General features: G+C 46.1%; 4 protein-coding genes across 6 annotated transcripts; 3 read left to right on the forward strand and 1 right to left on the reverse strand.

Moving 5' to 3' along the window:
- The first annotated feature begins 344 nt into the window (after window positions 1-344).
- Window positions 345-4,073, forward strand: LOC109739747 (uncharacterized). Of its 2 annotated transcripts, XR_006663194.2 has the most exons (4): window positions 345-1,721; window positions 2,581-2,656; window positions 3,049-3,115; window positions 3,623-4,073. XR_006663194.2 is itself a non-coding variant. In XM_040398240.3 (3 exons), the coding sequence occupies exons 1-2, from the start codon at window positions 833-835 to the stop codon at window positions 2,643-2,645; spliced, it is 954 nt and encodes a 317-aa protein (XP_040254174.2). In that variant the 5' UTR covers window positions 352-832; the 3' UTR covers window positions 2,646-2,656; window positions 3,623-4,073. The 2 variants fall into 2 exon arrangements, 1 of the variants encoding a protein (XP_040254174.2); XM_040398240.3 differs by lacking the exon at window positions 3,049-3,115 and having other exon boundaries at window positions 352-1,721.
- Window positions 4,074-7,963: 3,890 nt separating this feature from the next.
- On the forward strand, window positions 7,964-11,256 carry LOC109739742 (uncharacterized). The gene is made up of 3 exons (XM_020298799.4): window positions 7,964-9,287; window positions 9,989-10,061; window positions 10,917-11,256. Exons 1-2 carry the CDS (start codon window positions 8,003-8,005, stop codon window positions 10,048-10,050), a joined length of 1,347 nt encoding a protein of 448 aa, XP_020154388.2. The 5' UTR covers window positions 7,964-8,002; the 3' UTR covers window positions 10,051-10,061; window positions 10,917-11,256.
- A 1,438-nt stretch (window positions 11,257-12,694) lies between these two features.
- On the reverse strand, window positions 12,695-15,097 carry LOC109739748 (uncharacterized). Its single transcript, XM_020298804.1, has one exon. The coding sequence runs from the start codon at window positions 15,095-15,097 to the stop codon at window positions 12,695-12,697; it is 2,403 nt and encodes an 800-aa protein (XP_020154393.1).
- Window positions 15,098-16,180: 1,083 nt separating this feature from the next.
- On the forward strand, window positions 16,181-21,308 carry LOC109739741 (uncharacterized). Of its 2 annotated transcripts, none has more exons than XM_020298795.3 (3): window positions 16,181-16,331; window positions 17,007-20,578; window positions 20,735-21,308. In XM_020298795.3, exons 2-3 carry the CDS (start codon window positions 17,061-17,063, stop codon window positions 21,027-21,029), a joined length of 3,813 nt encoding a protein of 1,270 aa, XP_020154384.1. In that variant the 5' UTR covers window positions 16,181-16,331; window positions 17,007-17,060; the 3' UTR covers window positions 21,030-21,308. The 2 variants fall into 2 exon arrangements, with proteins under 2 accessions (XP_020154384.1, XP_020154385.1); XM_020298796.3 differs by having other exon boundaries at window positions 16,195-16,331; window positions 17,018-20,578.
- The last annotated feature ends 5,313 nt before the right edge of the window (window positions 21,309-26,621 follow it).

The raw sequence follows: 26,621 nt of genomic DNA on the forward strand, positions 1-26,621 counted from the left end.
TAGGGATTTGGTGGCCGACGGCGAAAGAGGAAAATGGCTAGGGATTTGGAGGACGGTGGGGGAGGGGGTTTTAGTACAACGCAAAATTTGCAAAATAGCCCCCCAAATCAACTCGCCAGTGCAAAAGAACCCCGCCTCGCTTGCGTGGCTGGTCAAATAGTCAAACAGTACGCCACGTGGGACAAATACGGCGACGCAGCGTACGCGGTGACCTGCGCTGTTAACAAATGTAATGATAAGCACCGTAATCTGGGTATTCCATAATCCAGTGACCAAAGTGAACTTTGTGATCAAATACAGTGACCGCGGGTGAATTTATCTCCTTTTGCAGCACAGTAAGACCATTTATATGACAGAACTCGGTCCATGCACCACACCGTAACCTCTATGACTTACATGTGGGCCAGGGTCAGCCTTCACGGCGCACTATCCAGTGGAACAACCGCACGCTGCTTTCCGTCCTGCCACTTCCCTGTATCCACGCTGCTTTCCCCACCACCGGTCCACGGCCAGTCAAGGAAATCCCCACAGCCAGCGACCAGCGAGATGCCGCTCCGCCGCCTCCTCCGCCTGTCCGGCGCCCGCCGGAGCGCCGAGCGCGGGGGTGTGCCTCTATCACCCGCCGCGCGTCTCCCAACTGTACGTCCCGGAGCACCTCGTCTATACCGGCGACTTCCCCGACCCCGACAGCGACGTCGTGCAGGTGGTCGGCGGCGAGGTCTGCGCCGCGAGCGGCGACGGCCTCCTCCTCCTCGCCTTCTCAAACCTGCGCTTCCTGGCTCCCATCCTCGCCAAGCAGGGCGCCGAGCGGCTGCGGCAGCCGCCCATCGGCATGGACCCCACCCACGTCCCCGCCTTGGCGCGCTTCGTCTTCAACCCTCTCACGCACCAGCTATCCCGCCTCCCGGTCCCGGACATCGCCCGCAACCCTGTACTCGGCCGCCACCTGGGCCTCCTCACTCAAGCCGATCGCGGGCACGGGCACGGGCACGGGCCGCCTGACAGGTTCGCCGTCGCCGACCTGCAGGAGGGGAACCGCATGCTCCGGTTTCTCTCGGAGAAAGGCAAGTGGGAGAACGTCGCGGTCTCGCCGTGCCAACTCCCGTCTGCGCGGCAAATGGAGATAGACCAGGAGGCGCTGGTATTCCGCGGTCGGCTCTGGTGGGTCGACGTGACCTGGGGCGCAGTCTCCGCCGACCCCTTCAGCGATCGGCCGGAGCTCTCCTTCGTCGAGCTGCCGAGTGGCAGCGTGCTGCCTGAAGGTGCGCAGGTCGAAGCGCTCCGCCGAGGGAGCCTGCTGCCTGACGCTGAGGGCAACGTGTGGTGGAGAGAGGCGCCCGTCAGGTACCGGCGCGTGGGTGTCAGCGAAGGGCGGCTGCGCTACGTTGAGGTCTCTCAAAAGGAACCATTTCTTCTCAGCTCCTTCGTGCTGGACAACGATGGCAGCGGCTGGACGCTGGAGCGCCGGGTGGCGCTCAGCGAGCTCCGGGCGGGTGGAGGCTACCCATGGCTACACATACCGGAGGGGAAGACGCCACAAATTGGCCTTCTTGACCCACTTAACGCCAATGTGGTGTACCTCACGGTTGACAAGGAAGTCCTTGTCGTCGTGGACATGGACAGGAAAGAGGTGATTGGGAGATCTCTATATGAAACCGACGTCTCCTATATACCATGTGTTCTTCCACCATGGATTGGATCGAGCCAGATCCCTTCTGCAGGTAGTCACTTGCTCGTTCAATTGCTAGATTACATACTTCTCAGTTTCTGTTTCAGTTTAAGATGCGTAACGATTGAGTTGCTTTGTGGATCACCTTTGACAGAATTTATTTTGTGTATCCTAGGATGTGTTGATCCTAATGTGGGGGTTGTCCAGTAGACATAATGCTTCTCTTTACATGATCATCTGACTAAAAAACTAGTTTATCATGCTGTATACTTACAGATATTTATATCCTGTGTTCGGTAACAATTGGGATTACAAAGCTCACAAAAGTTTTGGGTTGGCAATATATTGATATGAGCCACTAAGATTTCATTCGAAAGCTGTAATCAAGGACTAAAATGTGTCAATCGTATCCAGAACACAGATTTTTTTTTTGTTCTCAATCCCATACTTTTCCTTGATTCGAAACTTCCAATCCCGGCCCTTGTCATTTCTACCTGTTTTCCTGGTCATAAGATTTTTCCTTGAAACATATTCACGGCCGTGTGAGTTATTTAGCTTTTGAACAGAAAGTTTGCAAGGTTTTTGTTGCTTTGATGGTACACTGTATGTTCTACCTAATATTTTCATATCTCCATAATTCGATTTTAGAAGGTAACTTAAGGATTTAAATGTGTTGTATCCTTTTAATAATTCCTTTACACTACTCAGTTGCTACCTTCCTCTATTGTTGTGCTATCAGTTCACTTACGGGTACAATGCTGAATTCTTCAGAACCTGCTCTAACTAATATTTTTTGCCACTTTAATTCTTGTATACAATTCACAGAAATCTATACTGTTGTAAATTGTATTGTATTAGTGTTGTTTCTTCTGTTCAAATTCTTGTAATTTGACCAAGTTAACCCTTTTCAGGCAAGAAGGACGCTGAGACTAACAAGACTTTGTCAGACGTCCTGGTTCGCTCTAAAATCCCGTAGAAGAGACTAAGGTGCCAACTTACCAGCTAATGATCTCTCTTTACTTTATGTTAGCTCATGCTTCTTGTTGTCTCTCATCCATTCACATTTGTTGTATGCTGCATTCTTTGGGGTAAACCCTCCTTTTGGAAAAAATGCTGCATTCTTAATACAAGCATCTCTTACTCAATCCATGCAGTTTATGGATTGAAAAAACAAACAGTATGCATCTTTTTGCCAATTAAAACGATTATCTTCAACTGGTTTCGTGTGTATTTTCCAACATATCGCTATCCTTAAAACCAGCTTCTATTTGGTTGTGTTCAAGTTGATGTTTTAGTGCAACCTAGTTAACATATTTACTTCTTCGAATAATTATTGTGTGCTACCTGAAATTGTTCTTCCACTCATATTCTTATGACAGCTGCTTGCCAGGCTGCCAAAATTTATGGGTTGGTGTGTCAGCATGGATATTCCATCCCTTCATTCAGGTGTATTAGTGTTTCTGAACTAGCAGGCACAAACGATGCCTAGCCTTCTTTGTCTGCTGACCACTGTATTAGAATCTGAAGGATATCACTGTATTAGAATCTCAAGGATATCTAGCCTTGTCATCATGATGCCCACCATTTTTTTCGACTTAAGGAGCATCGCTCCCAGCTTTCATTTCTCAAGGCTGATAAAAACAAATGACAATATGATGACCACCATTGTTTTTCCTTTTCACTGAAATACTAACTGATTAAAGCCTGAAACTGAAGCTTGATCTTTCTTAAAATTGATCGTGGTGTATTTTCCACAACCAAACCTTGGATTGAAAATAAATGTGCTATCCAGTTGATATTTCACTAACTTATTTCACTTTTAGAAATACACATTGATGGACTAATTGTAGTAGCATTTCGGTTTACTGAATTTCGTCTTGCTGTTTATCCATATCACTCATCTTCTTGACATGTTCATTCAAATGTGTCTAATGTTTCTTATTTTGTTTTCAGATTTCTCAAAACTAGCCGATTCTGCTCCGTAATCAATTAGGAAGCTGATGGTGGTAGCTTATTGAGCTCTCATTTTGGGGAAAATCTGCAGGAGTCTTGGTTTGATGGTGTTTCGCGATCAACTTAACTGTATCTCGTTCGTAGGGGAATCTGAGAGAATTTTCAGACTATCCGGTCACAGCAGAACATTAAACAGATCCAGCATGTAACGACCATTACTGAACATCATATATGCTGTGTTTGCTAGCTAGCCAATATTCCTAGGACATGTTTACTCCAATGAATAATCTCATTTAGGGATCTCGGATTATGTCATCCATGCAGCATTGGTGGTTTGTTACAGTGTAGTATTGCTATTTGTGCCCTGAGTAATGTACGCTTTTGTGCTAGTTGATGGTATATTGGCATATTGCTCTTGATTTTAGTTAATATATGAAGGATTACAACTCAATTTGGCTTCCATGCGTGATGATTAGATGCATCATGAAAATACTGATTGAAAACGGGAAGACTCAACAGTAGTTTGTTGTTAGCTTGTCATTACTAGACAGTGGGTTGCCTAACAATTCATAACATACTACTTACTCCCTCTGTTCCTAAATACTCCCTCCGTTCCAAAATAGATGACTCAACTTTGTACTAACTTTAGTGCAAAGTTGAGTCATCTATTTTCGAACGGAGGGAGTACAAGTCTTTGTAGAGATTCCAATATGAACTACATACGGAGCAAAATGAATGAATCTACACTTTAAAATGCATCTATATACATCCGTATGTGGTCTATCATGGAATCTCTACAAAGACTTATACTCCCTCCGTCCGGAAATACTTGTCATCAAAATAGATAAAAAGAGATGTATCTAGTAGATGTTAGATACATCTCTTTTTATCTATTTTCAGACGGAGGGAGTATTTAGGAACGGAGAGAGTATATAGTATCGGTCTCAAAATTATTTACAGCTCCTCGCTTCTTCTTTGAAGCACGTAAAATGGGGTTTCATGTATTCCATCATAAGAACAACGATGGCCGCCGTTGCTGAGCGATTAGCTTTGGCACCGGTACTGCGGTTGCCCATGTAGCAGCACATCTCCAGTCACACCACTCTTGGGCAATTAGCTCGAGCACATCAGCAGCAAGATGTCTCCAACTCCTCGCGACCTCGCCGATAAGGTTCACGACAAGTTTGGATATTTTGAGCGAATTTGTGGCAGTTGGTTCTCACATCCAACCACGGTTAATTCAACATGCTTAGCCTTGATCACCACTATCGCTTTTTTTTGCAGGTCTTGATCACTCTGTTTACTTGAAAGGCATCGCTTACCTTCAATCAGAAAAAAGGGTCGACACATCCACCTGTTTAATTATGTCACGAGAAGTTCTACTCCATGCAATAATTCTTGTGATGAGCAATTTTACTTGGATATCTTATCTCCTCTGTTTAGCCGCGTGACAATTCTTTCGAGGTATAAGTTGGATGCTATGATGGCAAAAGAAGAAAAACAACTCCAGGCTTAGCTATGGAAAATTAATATTGGATCTGTTGGAACAAGGTATGGAAAAATAGTTTTGTAATTCACGGCACCTTTTGTTGTCTGACCCGAACAATCGACCGTTCCACTCTGAGATCTTAATGTCCTTTATTTCGCTCGGAAAAACATATTCATGGTCCTGATGAATTATGAGGATTTCTTTTGAACTGTTTTTCTAGAACAGTATTCATCCACTTTTTCTAGAACTGTTTTTCTAGAACAATATTCATCTACTTTTTTAACTATTTTCTATGAGTGTTTTTCTAGATCAGGATGAAACCGACATGTCACATATCTCGATCAACACCAAAATCACGGACCAGGATGAAACAGACACATCGCCATTTGATGAGACACTAGATCTACCTGCACTGATATGGAGCGTATCTCGACCGCCAACGGAAGACGATGGATACCAGCAGGAATTTATCCGTTGGATGTGCACCAAGGGTGGGGTTGCCTACCGCGTGGAGCCACCTGACCACATAGCATATGTCATCCTCCAGTGGTCACTTCGGCCAGGCCATCGCAACCGCTGGCTCCATCGGCCGCACCACCCCATTGTACATGTACCGAAGGGACTACGAAGATCGAGACGGGGACATTGAAGGGAAGGCCGGTTCTGACTGGATTAGACCACAATAGATGCACTCCACCGCTGCACGACGAGCCACTACCCTATTAGCCCCGAGGCCTGGACCACGAAAATGCGAAAAGGCATCACGCCACCGGCCAATCAGAATCCCCCCGACCGAATAGGCCGAGATCCCCATACTTCTCGATTTGTTTTCCTTTTGCAATTAGAACTACTTTTTAATGCGATTATTATCTATACCTACTAATAAAGGAATGCGTGCTTCTGCCCATTCTCGCATTTTTAGAAAACCCTGATGTTTTAGGCAATCAACCCGGAGTCCTTGTTTAAGTGAGTTTACAAAACATTTCGCCTTTTTTTTAGAAAACCGCATGCTTTTTTTCTGGTAATTCACACGCAATCCAGTTTTAAGTGAGGTCAGGAAACGTCTCGCTTTTGCAGAGAACCACATGTTGTTTCTAGTAATCAACCCGCAGTCCATATCAAATGCTTTTCAAAAATATCCATATCTTTTAAACCCCAAATCCAATTTAACATGTTATATATGGAATTTTATTAAAAAAATGTCTAGAATCTTAATATGATGTTATTTTACCTGTTACCATTTTTAAAAAGTTATTTGGGATGCAACCTTAATCAATAGTGCATGATCCGTCTTTCTTTCGTACCAGTGCCGATCTGCAGATGAAAGAAACCATCTATAACCACACATGCACGCCTTGGCAAAACTTCACAAGGAAAAAAGAAAGCAGATTTCTCATCTTATGCCGAGATAGAGAGAAACGCCTTAGGACTAACCACATTCAAATGCGTTGTGATTGTGTGAGCACTGACCACCGTCGATGAGGGTGAGAAGAAGGATAAGTGGCAAACACAGATGGGAGGGCTTCCCTTTGTCTCACTTCAAACGAGACAGAGCATGCGCTTGCTGAAGGGACGTGGGAATTGGCCGACCCAGTTGCATTGTCCGTGCATTTTGGATTTCATTCGTCTTTTTCCTTAGTCCGTTCCTCGATTTCGTTTTCTCTTTTTATTTTTGTTATATTTTCGTTGAAACTTTAAAAAATATTTCAAAAAAACTTAAGTTTGAAAAAATGTTTGTGCAACTTCAAAAAGATGTTGATAGCATTTGGAAAAATGTTTCAAGATGTATTTGAAATAACAATAACACATATCCAAACAATAAATGTTCAAAAACTTGTGTTTGAAAAAAATGTTAATTATGTATTAAAAATGCTAAACGTGTATAAAAAATGTTTCTAACGTATATGAAAAATGTACAACCTGTATGAAAAAAGGTAGTTATCAAAACATAAATATGAAAAAATGTTAATCAAATATTTTAACAATGTTAAAGGTTTATAAAAAATGTTCTACATGTATTCAAAAAATGTGGAAAGTGTATTAAATTTTTTAGGTTAAATCATACATTTTATAAAATGTCGATCATGCATAAAAATGTTAATCATATAATTAAAAAAGTTAAAACATGTATTAAAATTGTTCCTAATATATAGAAAAACATACAGTGTTAATGAAAATTTAGTCACCAAATATGTCTTTAAAAACATATTAATCATGTATACATAAAATATTCCTGATGCACACAAAAAATATACAAACATGTATGAATGTAGACATGTATTGAAGAATAAAAGAGAAACATGAAGAAAGATAATGAAAACAGAAGAAGCGGAAGAAAGAAACAAAGAGAAAGAAAAGAACCAATGAAAACCGAAAAAGAAACAGAGAAAGTGAAGAAAGAAAAGGCAAGAAAACCTGTGAAAAACTGAGAGAGTAACAAAGAAAAAAAGAATATCAGTGAAAACCTGTAAAAAAAAAGTAAACCAGTTAAGACACGAAAAATTAGAAAACTGAAGAAAATCAGTGACGAAAGCCAAAAAAACCAGAGAAGAAACAACGAACCAAAGGAAAAAGAAAAAGAAACGAAAAAAACAAAACAAAGAAAACCGCAGCGATGCAACCGGCTAACGAACGAACGCACAACCAAGGAACGAATGCGCGCTGTCCAGTGAATTTTTGGCGGGAAAATGGTGACGTCCGAGGTCCAGCCAGTTGTGCGATGGTACGGCTGTTCATAATGCAGAACTCGGTTCATGCACCAAACCTGAACGAATCTAACTGACTTGCGGGCCCTGGTGAGCCCTCACGGTGTCGTAGCCCGTGGAACAACTTCACGCTGCTTTCCGTCGTCCTGCCACCTCCCTGGTATCTATGCTGCGTGCACCCACTCCATGTGCAGCGAGCCACTTTCCCCACCACCACCACACGGGAAATCCCCACCTGCAGCCGCCGACCGGCGACAGGACCGCGAGATAGATGCCGCCCCGCCACCTCCTACGCCTCTCCGCCGCTCCCTCGCCACCGCCGCCTCGCACCCCCCGTGGGCCGCGATGGGCCACACGGCCTGGACCGTCGGGGCGCCGGGCGCGCAGGTGCGCCTCGCCGAGCCGCCGCGCATCTCCGAGGTGTACGTCCCGGAGCAGCTCCTCAAGACCGGCCCCCTCCCCGACCCCGACGGCGACTTCGTGCAAGGGCATGGCGGCGCCGTCTGCGCCGCAAGCGCCGACGGCCTCCTCCTCCTCGTCTACGCGGAGACGCGCTTGTTTGCTCGCATCGTCGCCAGGCAGGGCGGCCGTCCGCTGCGGCTGCCACCCCAAACCGACGCCCTCAAGAGCATCGACCCCGACCACGTCCCCAACGTCACGCGCTTCGTCCTCAACCCTCTCACGCGCCAGATAACCCGCCTCCCGAACCGCGTGACCAAGTTCGAGGTCTCCCCGCTTTTCAATCTCCGCATGGGCCTCCTCACCCAGGCCGATCGCGGGCACGGGCCGCCTGACAAGTTCGCCGTCGCCGAGCTGCAGGAGGGGGACCTGATGCTCCGGTTTCTCTCGGAAAAGGGCAGGTGGGAGAACGTGGTGCTCTCGCCGTGCCAGCTCCCGTCTGCGCGGCGAATGAAGATAGACCAGCCGGCGCTGGCGTTCGGCGGCCGCCTGTGGTGGGTCGACGTGACCTGGGGCGCAGTCTCCGCCGACCCCTTCACCGATCGGCCGGAGCTCTCCTTCATCGAGCTGCCGAGGAGCAGCGTGCTGCCTGCAAGGAGCCCGCTGCCTGAAGCCGAGGGCGAGGTGTCTTGGAGTGAGTACCGGCGCGTGGATGCAAACCAAGGGCGGCTGCGGTACGTCGAGGTCTCTCGAAAGGAACCGTTTCTGCTCAGCTCCTTTGTGCTCGACAACGATGGCACCGGCTGGACGCTGGAGCACCGGGTGGCGCTCAGCAAGCTCTGGGCGGATGGAGGCCACCTATGGCTGCCCTTACCGGCGGGGAAGACGCCACAAATTGAGCTTCTTGACCCACTTAACGCCAATGTGGTGTACCTCACGGTTGACAAGAAACACGTCATCGTCGTGGACATGAACATGAAGAAGGTGATTGGGAGCTATCGGTATGGAAAGGACTTCTCTGTACCATGTGTTCTTCCTCCGTGGCTTGGATCGAGCCGGATCCCTTCTGCAGGTATATTACATACTTGTCAGCTATACTTTCAGTTTTAGGTGCATAATGCCTGAGGTGCTTTGTGGGCATCTTCGGCACAATGTATCCTGTTTATCCTAGTGGTTGGATCTGTTGATCATTATGTCAAAATCGTCCAATAGTAGACATGCATAATGCTTGTCTCATGACCAGATGACTAAAAATTTAGAGATACATCGTGTTTATTAACAATTATTTATGCACCATGCATGTGTTTGGTAACAATTGGGATTGCAAAGCTCATATAGATCATAGGCACAGAGAAATCTTTGCATCTGTTGTCATTTCTTCCTGTTGTCCTGGTTATAAAGATGTTTCCTTTGAACATATTCACGGTAGTGTAATTGATTTATACTTTGAATGGAAATTTTGCAAGGTTTTGGTTGCTTTGATGTTACAGTGTGTGCTCTAAATTTTATCTCCATCTCTCTAACTTATGGATTTAAATATGTTGTATCCTTTTAATATCTCCTCTACACCGTTCAAGTGTTATCCTCTAACTATTGTTGTGCTATTGGTTATTAATACACTGCTGAATTCTTGATAATCTGCTCTAATTACCATGCCTTTTTTGCTATTAATTCTTGTATGCAATTCACAGAAATCTATACTGTTGTAATTCTGTTGTGCTAGTGTTGCTGTTTGTCAAATTCTTGTACATTGATCAAATTGACCCTTTTCAGGTAAGGCCACCGGAAAAGACAAGACTCTGTCAGACGTGTTGGTTCGCTCAGACATCCAGTAGAAGAGACGAAGGTACCAATTTACCAGCTGATGACTCTCTCGTCATTTCGTTTTAGCTGGTACACTTGTTTATTGATCCATTGTTCTTGGTATCATCCATTCACATATTTAGCATGCTGCATTCTTGTTGCAAGCAGTATCTCTTACGCCATTCATGCAGTTTATGGACTGAAAGCAAACGTTGTGCACATATTTGCCAATTACTACAATTATTTTCAACTGGTTTTCTGTGTATTAATTGTCCAACATCTGGCTATCCCTAATACCAGTTTCTCGTTGGTTGCGTTGTAGTTGGTGTTTCTATGCAACTTACTCCATAGAATGGTTTTTATGTGCTACCTGAACTTGTTCTTCCATTCATTTTTGTGTGTGTGATGGATTCCATTCATATATATTATTGTGGCAGCAACTTGCCAGGCTGCCAAATTACCGATCGCTGTGTCAGCATGACCTTATACATCCCTCCATCCAGGTGTAGTAGTGTTTCTGAACTGCAAGGCATAAAGAATGCCTACCCTTGTTCGTCTGGTCACCGCTGTATTAGAACCTGAAGTATATATGTCTAGCCTTGTCATCATGACCACAATTGTCTTTCCTTTTTCCTGAAACAGTATGACCAACTGGTTAAAGCCTGAAACTGAAGCTTGATCTTTATTAGAAATGATTGTGGTGTACTTCTCTGCTGCAATCAAGTCTTGGATAGAAAATAAACGTGTTATCAGGATGATAACTCACTATTTTATAGGTATCAGTTTTATAAATAGACGTGGATGGATCTATAGTAGCGTTTCTGTTCTCTGAATTTCTTTTTGCATATCACTCATTCTCTGTTCAAATGTCTCTAATATGTTCTAATTTTGTTTTCAGGTTTCTTAAAACTAAGAGGTGGTGATGTCCAATCCTGATGGTGGTCTCTCATTTTGGGGAAAATCTGGAGAAGTCCTGGTTTGATGGAGTTTTGCGATCAACTTACTGTATCTCATTTTGAGGGGAAACTTGGAGAATTTTCAGACTATGGGTTCACAACAGAACAGAGCATTGCAGTCGAATTGCTAACTCAGTCAGCAAGTAACGGGCATCACAGAGCATCGTGTATGTCGTGTTTTACTAGCTAGAAAATACATTCCTAGAAAAGGGTTGGTGCTTGGACATGTTTACTCTTGTGCAATTATCATATTTATTTACGGGTCCTTGCGTAACCCATCCATGCTGCATTCACGTCCCGCCAGCATTTGCAATACTAATGGTAGTATATGCTTGCACAGGGTTACTCTTATGAAAACTAATAATACTCCCTCCGTCCCATAATCATAATATAAGAGCGCTTTCGGCACTAGTATGGATTTGGTTACCATTATTATCTAATGTATGTATGTTCCAGTATCAGCAATCACGCTGTATCGGATAAATAAACCAGTTTCGATTTTATGCTTCTCAAAATTCGATTTTAAAGGAGACTGTGCTCTGTCCTGACCCGACCTAACATAGGCCCACCCACAGATACACGGCAGCTGATCAGGATGGATTCCTCGCGGTCTTGCTCTGCTCTTCTCCGCTTCTTCCTCCGTCGTGACAGAGTAATTCTAGGATCCCCTTGAGGTCCGTACACCGTCCGAGCCTGCGGCACGAGCCAATGGTGTCCGGCCCCGTCCGCAAGGAACCCCCCGGTTCGCCCTTTGCGGGCTCGCGCCAATGGAGTCCGCCCCGGTTCGCCCTTTGCGGGCCCGCGCCAATGGTGTCCGCCCCGGTTCGCCGCCGGCGGGCAGGCCTGGCTCCGAGAAGACGAGGCGCGGGTGGAACGGAGTTGGGAGCGATTTCCGGGGTGCGGAGCCTGGAAAGAATTCGCCACCGCCCCTGATTTCGTCGGATAGCTCCCAGGTTTGGGTGGATCTCATGCTCAGCACTCTTTTCTAGCTTACTCATACAGTGGAATCCTCAGCAGATCCACTGATCCTAAATAACGAGACATATAGTTTTCTCTAGGTTGTCAGTTTTGCCGTGCTGTTGCCTACTTGCCTGCGCCAATGCCCATGATCAGGTAGTGTAACTGAAACTTATGAGCCCTGCAGATTAAACTGAACCCTAAGCATAACGCATGAACCTAAAGACCCAGGCACAAATTGCTTATCAGCATCCAGTAATCTATCCAACCAACTCTTGATGGATGCCATTGCTGGCTCACTCAGTTTTAGCACCGGCAACGACATGCATCAGGCCCCCGAATTCTCTGTTCTGCTCATGGCACACGAAATCCTGGAGTACAATCTAAATAGCTGTGCGTATACACCGGAAGGTTATGTCTGCTCTGCCAAGGACACAGCAGCCAAACTGAAAATACAACTTGTGCATTGTAAAAAAAGGATGCGCTACAGATGTGCCTGGCTAAACATACAATGACAGTGACAGAATTAAATTGTTAGGCATGTTACACTGAAAGAAAACCTGAAACTGTAGTGATAGTGATACAACTAAACTGCCTGGCATGGTACACTGGAAGGAAATTCGATCGCGATACAAGTACAACTTGCTGAGCATGCTACAGCTGTACAGCATAAGGAAACCTGATTGCAGAGAAGCAACAGCAGAATCGCATCATGTCCTGCATGTGTAGACCATTCAAGGATGGATTGAGCTCATCAAATCCATCAGCTGAGCGGGTCGATCTCATCAAGATCATGTGGGTCTAAGAGTGTTTGCCCGTGCCTGGTGTTTCCGAGAAACCCAGCATGAGACAGCAAAACCCACAGGTGTGTTATGAGCTCCCCTTTTGTAACAAGCCGTGTCTTATGCTTGGCTGCTCTGGTTGATGCTGCCAAGTTGAGGAGGAAACCTGTCCAGAACACTGCTAGATCCCTCCATAGGCCTACTTTATCTTCTCCATAAGCCTCTATCAACTGCTTCCCAAGCTTTGCCCCCATCTGTATTATGGAATCATGGATGTCATCGTCACCGGCAAAAGTACCTTCCCTATTGGTAGCTGGTATGAAACTGTTAGTGGCATCACCACGTCTCGCTGTATTAGGATCTTCCTCATCATTAGCCATCTGGACATTGAGTATTTCCTCATGGATTACTGCACTTTCAGGGGCTACTTGACCCATTGCATCACCCACTCCATTGGCCACTTCCTCCTCAGACTCTTCAGAGTGCTTCATGGCAATCTCCATAAGTTTATCGTTGACATCTCGCAACGACTGGGATGCAGAGCGGCCAGTAGCATGATAGGTTTCACAACGTACCGCATGCAAGACCTTTGTAACAACAATGCCGTTGTCAGGCACCAATGCTATGGTAAGCAGGTATGCACAGTAGTTTGATAAGCTGCTAGCAGTTAAGTAATGTGGCCACACATCCGCTTTAGTTGTTGATTTCTTCGCCAAGAGCCTACTATTTTGACGCCGTACAGTCTTCCGTTTTATCACTTCGGCAGAGATATCTATCTCGCATAAGCATGTCGCGACATGCCAGACCAGTATCCTGTGGGTATCAGCCTCCAGTTCAACTGCCCATGCTAGCTGCTTCACAAGGCCTTCCTTTGATCCAAAGGCATTTAAGAAGTAGGATCCCAACCTCTCTGGATGCTTCTGCAGGCCCTTGAATGACTGAAATATCGCTGTCTTTACTTGTGACTCCAACTTGATCCTTTGGGTTAATTTCTGCTTATTGCGTGAATAAGAAATCAGAAGGTTGCACTGTGAGATCTTCTGGTTCCACTTACCCCCAATGGGCCAGAAAACTGTTCTCATTGCTGCCTCCACAACTGGATGCCGCAAGCACCGATGCTTGACATACATACAAATCATCAGGACCTTAGACCAATTGGAGAACACATATAGATAGACCTCTGACAGCTCCTTGGCAACTATAAGGCCAACTATGACGCGAGTGACAGCCACCCCATGAGTGATGATATTATTGTCGGCCTTGTCCATCCTCTCTGGTATATAACTGACGGGAAATGCAAGGTATCCAGTAGCCCCAACCAGAGACAGAGACATGAGCATACTCAAGATCGGGAATCCAACCGCAAACATGGCAGCATACTTGCTATAGAACAAGTCTTGGAGGAAGGACAACTCCACCTCTGTGACACGGAATGCCCTCTCATAGTTGTTGGAGTTCTCCTGCAGGATGTAGTCGAAGAGGAGCCGCCTTGTCTTCTCATGGCTAGCCTCGTGTATCGGGAGATTATAGAACCGACGGCGCAGCAGCTTGTACAGTGCGAGTGAGAGGCAGACATCCTTCAGTCGGTTGCCAGTGTCATTGGTACCGCCCAGCAACCGACTGCTGCCAGAATCAACATTCCATATCTTCTCTACGGTGACAAGCTTCTTGTTATCCGGATCCAACCAAATCTTGTATTGTGCTGATGCAGATTTCCTCTCCCGTTGGGCATCATGTAGCACCAGGTCTTCCCCAGAGACCAGGTACTTGTACGACTGCATCCTGATCCCATTGTCAGAATCGGCTGCATCGCCAGAGGGACCGAGTGTGTGCTCGTATCGCATATAGTCGCTAACCAGCCTTGTATTCTCTTGGTTGATGGTCGCAGCCCTATCAGATGAAGCAAAGTATGAGATGATGCGTATCGCATTGAGCGCCCAGATCAACCAGAGGGGAATCCTGAGAAGGAAGAAGGTCTGTATCCGGATGAGATTGGCTGCCCAGAAAGAGGACATGAGATCCAGCACCGGGATCTGCTTGGACATCCGGTAGGGGCGCCCAGTCTTGACGCTGTACTGCAGGGTTACCAGCAGCACCGCCCAGACCTGAAAGTAGTCATTCACCTTCTTTGCCGAGAGCTGCATCAGCCCCAAGGTGTAGTGCACCATGGAGTAATTCAGCATCTCGATGATTCGGACAGTGGCTGCCATAGACCTTTCCGCGTGCCACGGCCCGAAGCAATCCAGCACGAACCTCACCACCAGCAGCAGCGTTGTCAGCAACACCCACAGCTCCACGCTGGCAACGCCAGTGACGCTATCAGTCTTGAAGAGCTTTTTCAATGTAGCCAGGATTGAAGCTTCAGCTAGGCCTGCGGACGACATCTGTGTGTGTGTGTGGGTCGGTGGGTGGGTGTGTTTTGTTCGGTAGGTTCAAGTTCAACTGAAGACCAGCTTCAAAGGCCTCCTCCTCCAATGTCTATTGACTTGGAAACTAGCAGTAGCAGGAGAAACGCTAGTGCATCACATTTGATTGTCCAAGATAAGAATAGACTCAGCGGTCTTGGCCTTTTGGCCTAACGTCTTAGTTTATCATATGCACTAATTAGAAGGAAGCTTCTATGCTTGCTCTGGATAGCTACATCTTCCTACGCGCTCCGAAGTAGCTGTGCAGCGACTAACAACTCTTATATCTTTGCAATGCTCCACACACATATCTTAGCATTCTCTTAGTAAAGTGGCTTAGGATAACTGCTTAGTTGAGAGAGAGAGAGAGAGAGAGAGAGAGAACTTGAATAAAGGGCATGCCTTTTAGTTACTGGATGATTTATTAAATAATGGGTAACCTCTTAGCAATTCAATCTCCTACATATAGCTAAAATGAACTAAACTAATAATAATGATGATGATGTTATCTTTAAGTAAAGTCTAGAGAGTAGTATAACAGCTATAACTATACATTCAATTAGTTATCAAAATCAATGAGAATGGCAGGAAAACAGTTATAATTCTATTCATTTTCAAAATCACTTTAAAATGGTAGGAAAAACAATGTTGCACACACACGAAAATGCGTAGGAAGTGCGTTAGTGGCCCCAATGCTACTGACACATACCAACCAAATAAACATATAGCTAGCCTACAAACCCATGCCTGGCCAAATTACCCCAATGCTAATCATACATACCAACCATAAACATTTAGCTAGCCTACAAAGTACAAACACATGCCTAGTCAAATTGCCCCAATGCTAATGACACATACCAACCAAAATAAATATCTAGCTAGCCTACCTACCCATGCCTGGCCAAATTCCCCCGATGCTGTTCACACAAGCAGATTGGCCCCCAAGTTACATTATGACTGTTTAATTCAATCATCAGACAGAGACTTGGTCAAGGCGAGCTTACTGTTAGCTTTGCCATCACGCAAGACTATACAATTCGACCATCGGGAGGTGTCGTGTGCAAATGGTATCGTCTCCATACCATAAGAATGCATGCTGCCTCTCTGTTCATTCTCTGGACAGACAACAACCAGCTAGCTGGAACCTAGACGAATAAGTTTCTTTCCTCCCTCCGGACATCACCAGCGATGAGCAGCTAGCCACTGTGCCCAGGTACCAACTATTCACCATTCAGCCTAGCTAGTTACATACAAATAGTGCTCCTAGTAAGCTTTCTTTTAAAGTAAGACCTCTATTTATCATTTTATCTTCCGGTCTCTGCACCAGAAGATGCATGGCAACAGCCCAACATGATTCATTTAGAACTGCCAAAGTAAATAAGCAAGTACTTAACTTACAGAAAGTCCGCCATCACCTACGTCTAGGTCTGAAGGTACGCCAAGTAGTGCCAGTCAATAGCTCCATCACGGGCACTTCTAATTTTCTGCTCCCCTGTGTCATCATTTCTTGAAACTCGAAGCTATGCAACGTATCCAAGATCGCAGTCAGGAACCACATCTGAAGGCGGCCTGATTCAAATGAGAGGAAATTTGTTTGTAAAAAATACAACCAAATGAGCCAACACACAGCAAGTGTCCCCCACTAGAATTGGAGAACGTAGCCCTTTCCCCAGCCCTTGAAACCAAGGTCCCAACATCTGAGAGATACTAGGGGCAAGTGGTAGATTAAAAGCTGTATAGATTACATGCTCCACACGAAGGGAGCTACATGGCAATCAAAAATAAGCGTTGGATCATCTCATCTTAGGTCACAAAATAAGTTTTACTACCACATTTTTGCATAGTTCATTTTTTTTAACTTCTTTGATTGTGAATATCTTCAATGAAGTGACCTTGCAGGCTCCGGTTGCCCAATAGGAACGAACAAAAGCGAGCTAGGAAAATGATGCGTATCCAAGACATCCGTGATGGTGTGTCATCCCTGTTCGTCATGCTGAACAAGGAATCATTCGTCCTGTTTCGGATCGAGTTTCTTGTGGTCCTGGCCACAGTCTTGTTCCTTCTGATGTTCATCATGGATGTCTTTCGTCGCCACATCCGCAACACAATGATGACCGCCATCTTTAGCATCTTGGATGCCGTCTCAGACTCTATTGTGTTATACCTGCTGGGGGCCATGCAGACAGCGAGCTTCACAAATCAATTGTTCCCTGTCTGGGCCCTCGTCCTTGTCAGTATCCGTTACAACATTGACTTCATCTCTGGCTATGGTGTTCATGATCGCCATGGGCGACGGTTCAGGGAGTGGAGGAACGTGGTCAAACTTCTGGGATCGGCATTCTTGAACTCTCGCGGCTCAAGGTTCGCAATTCCAATCTGGTTTCTTTTGGCTCTGCTGATACTGAGGAGCTTCCACAGATTAAGTGCGTATGGTTTGGCACTCTGTTCTGTCTGGCATGGCAAGAGTTCAGAGGTGGTTACAGAGTACATGCATGCTGGCCCTCATACTAGCAACTGGAAACCAGAGGAGTGCAAGCCAGAGAATGATATGGAAGGGTACAAATACTTGGTCCATGGAGAAACCCAAAGGGAAATCAGACTCAAGAAGCCCCGGTATGTCCTGTACATCGATGCTGACCGGTCTGGGCGTGGTTTTTCATCACTGGTCACCTTAGACAAGATCTGGGGATGTCGCAAACACCGGTTACACCCGGACAATAATAAGGGGAATGACCCAAAGGATCTCTCTCTGGCCTTCGCCTTGTCCAGATTGCTCCGGTGCAGGCTCGAGGATGTAACACTGCAACAAGAAATCTTCTGCATTAACCGAAAGCTAGTGAAGACTAAGATCCTTGAGGAGCAGAACACTGATCGCGCCTTCAGGATCATGGAGCTGCAATTATCCTTCGTAAATGAGTATTTCAACACCCGCTACCCTATGGTCTTCTGGAATGGGTTCTATTCTCTCTTCTTAAATCTGCTTCTCTCTGCAGTGAACTTGGCTGTTGTCTTCTGGCTTCTTGTGGACATCTGTCAGGACTATAGCAATAATCCCACGAGGAATCACCGGTATAACCCCCCAAAGAATCACCGGGCTCATGTGGTGCATGGGTTCAATGTTGACATGTTCATCACATTTGTATTCATTGTTTTTATGGTGTTCAAAGAGATCTGGGAGATAGTCAGCTACTTAATCTCAGACTGGACAAGATTACTCCTTGTCTGCAGCTATACACGGCAGGAGAAACAGCCAACTAGAAATAAATGTATGGAGAGAACAATATCATCCATTTTTAAATCTAGGGTAACTACTAAGCAGTGGCATGGACTTATTGACCAGTATGTCTTCTTAGAGTCATATGATGACAGACCAAGATTTTGGAATCTGCTTCACAAGATGACCACAGGAATGGTGCCAAAGAAGGACGATGGAGCAACACTTCGCAACGCCATTGATGTGCCGGGATGTGTCAGGCCAGCAATACTGAAGAAACTTTCTGCAAGCCTGGAGAAGCTCAGTTCTCCTGACATTGTACATGATCAGCCAGACAATCCTAACAGAAATCATGGGGAGCAAGGTCAGCTTCTTCCCAAGGCCATGACATCACTGTATGACGCTGATGGTGAGCGAATGAAGCGGTATGGTTGGGCCTGCTTCGACCTGCCCACATGCTCACATGTAATTCTGGTGTGGCACATTGCAACCAGCCTCTGCGAGATGAAGCTAGCTCGAGGCCATGGCGTCGACTTAAGCAAGTATGGGTTTCTGGGCTCCCTCTTGTCGTGCTTCACAAGTTGCTGCTCATCAAAAACATATCTTATGGATGTGGAAGAGAAGACGAAAGCAAAGAAAAAAGTGAATGAGAAGTTGCTTGATAAGCTCCAGGAAATGTATATCATCGCGAATAGCTTGTCTCGGTACTGTGCATATCTGCTAGTTTCAAAACCTGACCTGCTCCCTGACAGCTTTTGCATACCCAACATGGTCTTACAAGAAACCGTGACATGCGCTCGTGATGATATTCTTAAAAACTGTGACTCGTTACAAAGCAAGTATGACAAACTGATGGAAGAAGCAGAGAAGGTCATCCAAGATGCTGACGACATCATGAAAAAAGAAGATGTTGTGCGATTAGGTGCAAAGTTGGGCAAGGAACTGATTGATCAAGAGAGTCAAGAAGAATGCTGGGGGATCCTGTCCGAGGTATGGGCAGATTTACTGGTGCACATTGCCCCCACTTGGAATGCAGAGGCGCACAAGGAGTGCCTTGAGTCAGGAGGGGAATTCATAACATATATTTGGGCATTGCTATGGCATTGTGGAATCGAGAAGAGCAAATTATGGCCAGTTGAAGATGTGTATGAAAATGATCCCCGTGGAACGCCACCTCAGGATAACAGTGTACGAAACAATAGTGGTCACCGTGCAGATCAGACTTGTGCAGCAGGACCAAGGGACAAAACAGAAACTGACATACAGAGATCAGAAATGCAGCAAGTTCATGCAGAGGAGAGGAATGAGCTAAACACAGATACGGTTGATCATCAGAATGGGCAAGGCAGCAATGTGGTGGTAAGAGGGATGCGGAATGGCGGGAACACGTGTTACTTCAATGCAGTGTTGCAGAGTCTCCTTGCACTTGATAAGCTGCGTGCAAGGATGTTAGGGCCAGATGCTTTGACAGGGGACCTTGGTCAGGAACTGCAGAAGCTCTTCATAATGACAACCAATACCAATGGTGCTCGAGGTGTGCTGATGTCAGATAAATTCTTCTCATATATGTGCAAAAGGAAATCAGATTTCAAACCTGGCGTGATGGAAGACAGCAATAACATGCTTCGTTCCTTGCTAAATGGTTTGGATAACGAGGACCATAGTCAACCTACAATGGTTGAGTCACTCTTCCATAGCCAGGTTGTTAAATATGTCTCCAGCAAAGAGTGCAAGCACACATCAATTACCTTCGAGGACCTTGATCTCAGTCTGGCAATACCACCAAAGAAGCATGCATCAATCGAGGACTGCTTGGATTTATATGTCACTGGGGTGATTGATGATTGGTATTGTACAGACTGTTCTGCTGCTGGAAATGCCTCTTTGAACCAAGAAGGTACAACAGTCAACGATAGCCAACATGAACAGTTGGACAATAAAACATATATGCAGAAGGAATCTAGCTATCCAGCTGACGAACAAACAATGACAACAAATCAGAACAATGGAAAGCTACCGGTGCTTGATAACAATGCAAATCAAATGGAAGAGCGCCATAAAAAACTGAAGGAGGAGGAGAAGATATACAGAACTGCAATAGTACAGTATCACATTACCAAGGCGGCACCTATACTAACCATTCAGCTAAAGAGATTCGACTATTCCCACCCTGATAAGTTAGACAAGTTGCAAGAACATGTGAGCTTTCAGGATACACTTCATATAACAAAGTTCATGCACCTTGGGTATTGACACTCAACACTTTTATTCAGTTTCATACAGTTAATATTTTAGCCTCTTTAAATATCAGATCTCAGATTATCTCAATGGTCATAACATCGTTGATTATTCCAATTCAAGAAGAAGAAAAATTGATCATCATTTTCCCCTCTAATTTTCAGGCATCTGAAGGATGACGAGTGCAAGTACCGTCTGATTGCTGTCATTGTACACAATGGACCTACCCTACGCGAAGGACACAATTTTGCTTATGTGAGAACAAGTCAAATTGGAGGCCAGCAGCAGGAGAGCCACAGCTCTCCCACATGGTTTCTCGCAAGCGACGACAGCATCACACAAGTATCACTAGAAGAGGTACTCGAGTGTCAGGCCTACATTCTTTTCTATGAAAGGGTTGAACAACCAAAGGGCGTGTCAGTTCTACGAGAACATCCGCCAAGAAAGATGAACGGATGAGGAGAACTGATGGATGAGAAGGAAAAGTATTTGTATATTGTTTTTGCTGTTTCATTCAGCAATCATCACAGTTTGGTTTATTTTGTGGAGTGGAGTGATCCCATCGGGGAAGGGCTTGGAGTTTGGATGAAAAGCTCGCTCAAACCGTTGCTTTGACTTTGATTTTTGCTATTCAATTATGTAGTAATGAAGTAATTTTATCCATTTGCAAACAGTGTTCTTATTTATCTTTTCACTGTTTTCCTCACCCGAAATTGCAACCAAAAATCAGATTAAGAACTTGATGTCTTAAATCCATATTTAGCTTTGTATTGTCTTGTTTGAGAAGCATAATTTTCAGAATTTTGACCTGACCTGACCTGACCTTTATGGGCTTCGGGCGATGAAGTGGCGTATTGTGTCCACCATATTTACTGTTTTCCTCACCTGCTGCTGCAAACAAAGCCAAATCAAAGACCGTACAAGGTTTGTTAGATGTACTCCAGATTCAGATTCTATCTTGCCTTCTCTGAGAAGCATAATTCAGAAACTTTTAACTGAACTATATGATTGCTTTGTCAGATGAAGTGCCGTTTACCAGATGTACTGATGTCGACTGTGTTCATATGTTATGTTTTGCAGCTGCAAACAAAACTAAGCCATCCATAGGCTAGAGTTACTGATTAGTCCGATGTTCCTAACTCGCCAATGCACGATATAGATTTTTAAAGTAATGTAGTGGTGTAGTGTAGCTGTTTTGTTCACAAAATTCAGGACCAAACTGCAGAGCATGTATTATCAGAAAACGTAAAAAAAAAAGGTGATCTCGTACATAAAGAACACTACAATTGTTCACAATGATGATAGGATATCACCCTGCAGCTGAATCTGTCAAACAGCACCTCTGCTGCAAGGGAATGCCCTTGCCACCCCACAAAACAGTGTGAAACAGACATGTAAACCCTCAGATAGTAAGAGCTCCTAGAGTTGTGATAGCATAAATAGCCTAGGGGAATACTCTGTGCTCAGCAAATTCAGTTAACAGCCACTAGTACTACTTTGCCGGTTTGCACCCATCTAACGAACTGAAGCACAGGATCGTCACGGGTCAGGTGATTCTGTCCTCATGTGATCCATACTTTTTTCTTTTTTAGAACGAAGGCTCGCGAAGAGCCCGGCTTTAAATTAACAAAGCCATCAACCGGTCAGGAAATACAAACACACACAAACCCCCACGACCAAACGATACAAGGGGACACTCTAAGAGGCTTACAACTCAACGGGTCGCACAAGCTCAAAAAAATACAGGAAAACAAAGCTCGAAACTTGTCCTAGCCGAAGACTATAGCCAAACAGCCATCTAGGAATGGGGCACACACGAGCACGACAAGGACCTGCTTGCAACAGAGTGTGGTAAGTGAGCCCGACCAACGCCCAAGTAGAAAGACAACACACATCCGCCGTCTCTCGCGCCGCAGAGGGACCCTTCCCTCTCGCCATGGCTCGCAAGGCGCCGTACCGGCGGACTTGAGAGACGCTCACCCTAGAGCAGGGGACGTGCCAGCTTCGGGACCTGGAGCAGCCGCAACACATCACCACTTGAACATTCGAGCACTCCGCGACTGCCGCATCGCCACAACCTAGAACGCCTGAGAGCTGCAGGAAAACCACCAGGTGCAGCTACTGAAGAAGGCAGCAGAGGCATCAAGTAACCGACAGGCCACCAAGGAGCATGCGGACCTCGTGACACCGCCGTCACCGGACCACCCAAGCCACCCAAGCTCCGACCTTGAACCCCTCACCTGAACGCAACCCTCCCCAGGCGGCGCCCCAAGGAAGACACGATGCACAGCGCGCCGTCGCCGCCCAATCCAAGCCGGATTTTGGGCTTTCACCCGGGAGGAGGAACAGGGGTGGAAAGGGGAAGGGCCTCTGCAGCACCTCCAAGGAGGAGACGACGTCGGGGACGTCGCTGCTGCCAGGCCGGCCAAGCCGGCCAACGGTTTCCCGCGGCCCAAAACCAGACCACCGGTGATAAGGCATATCTCTCTAGATGTAGTTTTGGTGATTGATGACAACATGTTTGCGGACTAATCGTGTGCTTTGAGCATTTCAGAGATTCATCATTTCGCACGAGACGATTTCTTTCCCCTCGGAGTGTCATTCAAGACGGTGTAGCTCTTTCGCTTCTTTTGGTGGATTAGTTTCGTAGGAGTCACCGTACTATCAAGAGGGGGTCCGCTTTGGTAAGGCTAGGATGGAATCAACACGTACACATCCTCTTTACACCCTCTGAGTCTTTCCGCTTCATTGGAGTTTCCTTTCCTCTCTCCTTGGGCTGAGTCTGGTCCCAGCGGTAGTACCGCGGTACCCAGCGGTAGTACCGCTTAGGGCTCACAAGCGGCAGTACCGCTCCGCAGCGGTAGTACCGCTGGTGGGTCCTCAGCAGTAGTACCGCTACGGTACCAGGCCCCTACCGCGTCGACTCGAGGGGTCGTTTTTCGTGTCGGATTGCTCGGTACTTCGCAGCGGCAGTAGAGCGGCAGTACCGCTCTTAAGCGGTAGTACCGTCCTACCACCGCGGCAGTACCGCCCATGTCCTTATCTCCCCTGCCCTCCAGTCTCCACGGTAGTACCGTCGTGGGAGCGGTAGTACCGCTTGTCTCAGCGCTAGTACCGCTGCCTTATGCGGTAGTACCGCCCTCTGCGGGGCTGTTGCGGGGGGTAACGGTTGGATTGTTCCCCCCACTATATAAAGAGGTCTTCTTCCCCGTAGTTGACTTACCTCTTCCCCCAAAAGCTCCATTGTTGCTCCAAGCTTCATTTTCGCCCGATCTCTCTCCCTAGCCAATCAAACTTGTTGATTTGCTCGGGATTGGTTGAGAAGGCCCCGTTCTACACTTCCACCAAGAGAAATTTGATTCCCCCCACTTATCCCTAGCGGATCTTGTTACTCTTGGGTGTTGGAGCACCCTAGACGGTTGAGGTCACCGCGGAGCCATAGTCCATTGTGGTGAAGCTTTGTGGTGTCGTTGGGAGCCTCCAATTAAGTTGTGGAGATTGCCCCAACCTTGTTTGTAAAGGTCCGGTCGCCGCCTTCAAGGGCACCAATAGTGGAATCATGACATCTCGCATTGTGTGAGGGCGTGAGGAGAATACGGTGGCCCTAGTGGCTTCTTGGGGAGCATTGTGCCTCCACACCGCTCCAACGGAGACGTACTTCCCCTCAAAAGGAAGGAACTTCGGTAACAGATCCTCGTCTTCACCGGCTCCACTCTTGGTTATCTCGTCCCTTTACTTTCGCAAGTTTACTTGTGTTATATCTCTTACTTGCTTGCGTGCTTGTTGTCATTGCATCATATAGGTTGCTCACTTAGTTGCATATCTAGACAACCTATTTTGATGCAAAGTTTAATTTGGTAAAGAAAAGCTAAAAATTGTTAGTTGCCTATTCACCCCCCCTAGTCAACTATATCGATCCTTTCAATTGGTATTAGAGCCTCGTCTCTTTTTAAGGACTTTACCGTCTGAAGAGTATGGTTGACGTCGTAGACGGTGTGGAGGAGCACTCCGGTGTGAATCCGGTCTCGTCTACGGGAGATGGGGGAACCGCGGTCTCTCGTGAGGAATTAAATGTGGCGTTGGACACATTGAAAACCTCCATGACTACCGAGGTCGAAAGCATGTTTAATAAATACTTAGAAGGGCTTAAGCTTTCCACCGCACCGTTGAAAGTGGGTGATCCCGCCAACAAGGTGACGGATGCTACCTCCGACAAAGGGGAAGCTACTAGCGAGAGAGCTCCTTCTTCTAGTTGTAAAAAGGGCACCGACATCTTTGCCCATGTGGAACCTCCACTTGTCTATGGTGGACCGCTCCCTTCCACTCATTTAAATCATGCCAGCCCGGCTCCTAAGATTGAGAAGAATGTAGATTTTGATTCTTGGGTCTATCGTTTTAAGCGTCATTTAAATCATGTGAACACTAACCTTTGGAGAATCATTGAAGAAGGTTTTTATCCGCATGACCGAAGTAACTTCACTCCTAGAGAAGTTGTGGATCATCAATTCAATGAGAATGCTCTCTTCATCATCCAAGAAGCAATCCCACCCGAAGATCTTCCTCATCTCCGGCCCTACACCGTGGCCAAAGATGCTTGGCTCCAAGTTGTTTCCCTCTATCGGGGAAGCGCAAGCATTCAACGCTCCAACTATGAAGTGGTGCAAGATGAAGCCGACGAGTTTGCAATGAAAGAAGATGAAGAACCTCGTGAGCTTTTTCGGAGAGTAACCAAACTCGCGGTCTCTCTCCGAGATCATGGAAGTAAGGACACAGATGACAATTGGATCAAGCGCAAATTCCTCAAGGCAATGATGCCCTACCACAAAGCCATGTCCTCCGTAATTCGTCAAAGGCCGGACTTCCACACCTTGTCCTCAAGTGAAGTGTTGGATGAATTTGTTGCTATGAGCATCTTGGACAAGACCGCCGACAATGCGGTTCTTCGCTCTCAAAGAGTAAAGAAGCCCAACCTTGCTCTAAAGGCCAAGGTTAGTATGGAGGAAGAGGATGAAGAGGAAGAAGAGGAGGGCAACCTCGAAGATACGAAGTATGCCTATCATGAACACATGGCTCTTGCTTCAAGGAAATTTTGGAGCAAGAAGAACACAAGGCAAAACTTCAACAAGAACAATTCAAGTGGCGCAAAGGGCAAGCAACGAGTGAGGACTTGCTTCAATTGTGGCAATGTGAGCCACTTTGTTGCGGAGTGCCCTTACGAGAAGAGGGAAGACAATGGTGGCAAGCTCATTAGAAAGGACAAGGCCAAGTCGTTCCCCAACAAGAGCAACTTCACCAAGAAGACTCCTCCCAAGGCATTGGTGGTACAAGAAGAGTACAATGAGGATGATGACGATGATGAAGATGGTGAGTCGGTTGCCATGGCCTCCGTTGCCATTGCGATGACTCCACGGATGTCTCTCTTCGACTCACCCAATGAGAACATCACCGCCAAGTGCCTCATGGCTAAAGCCACCAACAAGGTAACCCCCAACATCAAAACTACCATCATTAATCATCCTTCTTCGACGGATAGCATTGATGAACATGAGGGGACAAATGTGGAGGAAAATGAGTTTGAGACCTTTATGGGTAAACTCAAGGGTAAATCCAAGAAGCACTTCATTGCTCTCTTGGAACAACTTGGTGAAGCCAATGACATGATCGAGGCTCATGAAGATACCATCTCTAAGATGGAGGGGCATAGTTGTGACTATGCCAATGAGATTTCGGATCTTTCCAATGCTCTTGACGAAGAGCGTGGTCTTCGTTTGGCTCTTGAGGAGTCATACAACGATGATCATGCTAAGTTAAAGAAAAATCTTGATCATGCTCTTGTTGTGTCTCGTGTGCTAAACTCCGAGAAGGCAGGTTGATCTTGCTAGACTTAAAGAGGAGTTTGACATTCTCGACAAGGCTCACAAAGTCTTGAAGGGTGTTCATGCTAGCCTCAAGGAGTCTCATGGTCAACTCCAAGTAAAGCTAACTAAGGAGAAAGCCACCTTTCCTCATATGGTGTTAATTGATAATGCAAATGCTACTAACCCTTGTTGT

Source organism: Aegilops tauschii, chromosome 1 (assembly GCF_002575655.3).
Source record: "Aegilops tauschii subsp. strangulata cultivar AL8/78 chromosome 1, Aet v6.0, whole genome shotgun sequence".
NCBI classification, from domain to species: domain Eukaryota; kingdom Viridiplantae; phylum Streptophyta; class Magnoliopsida; order Poales; family Poaceae; genus Aegilops; species Aegilops tauschii.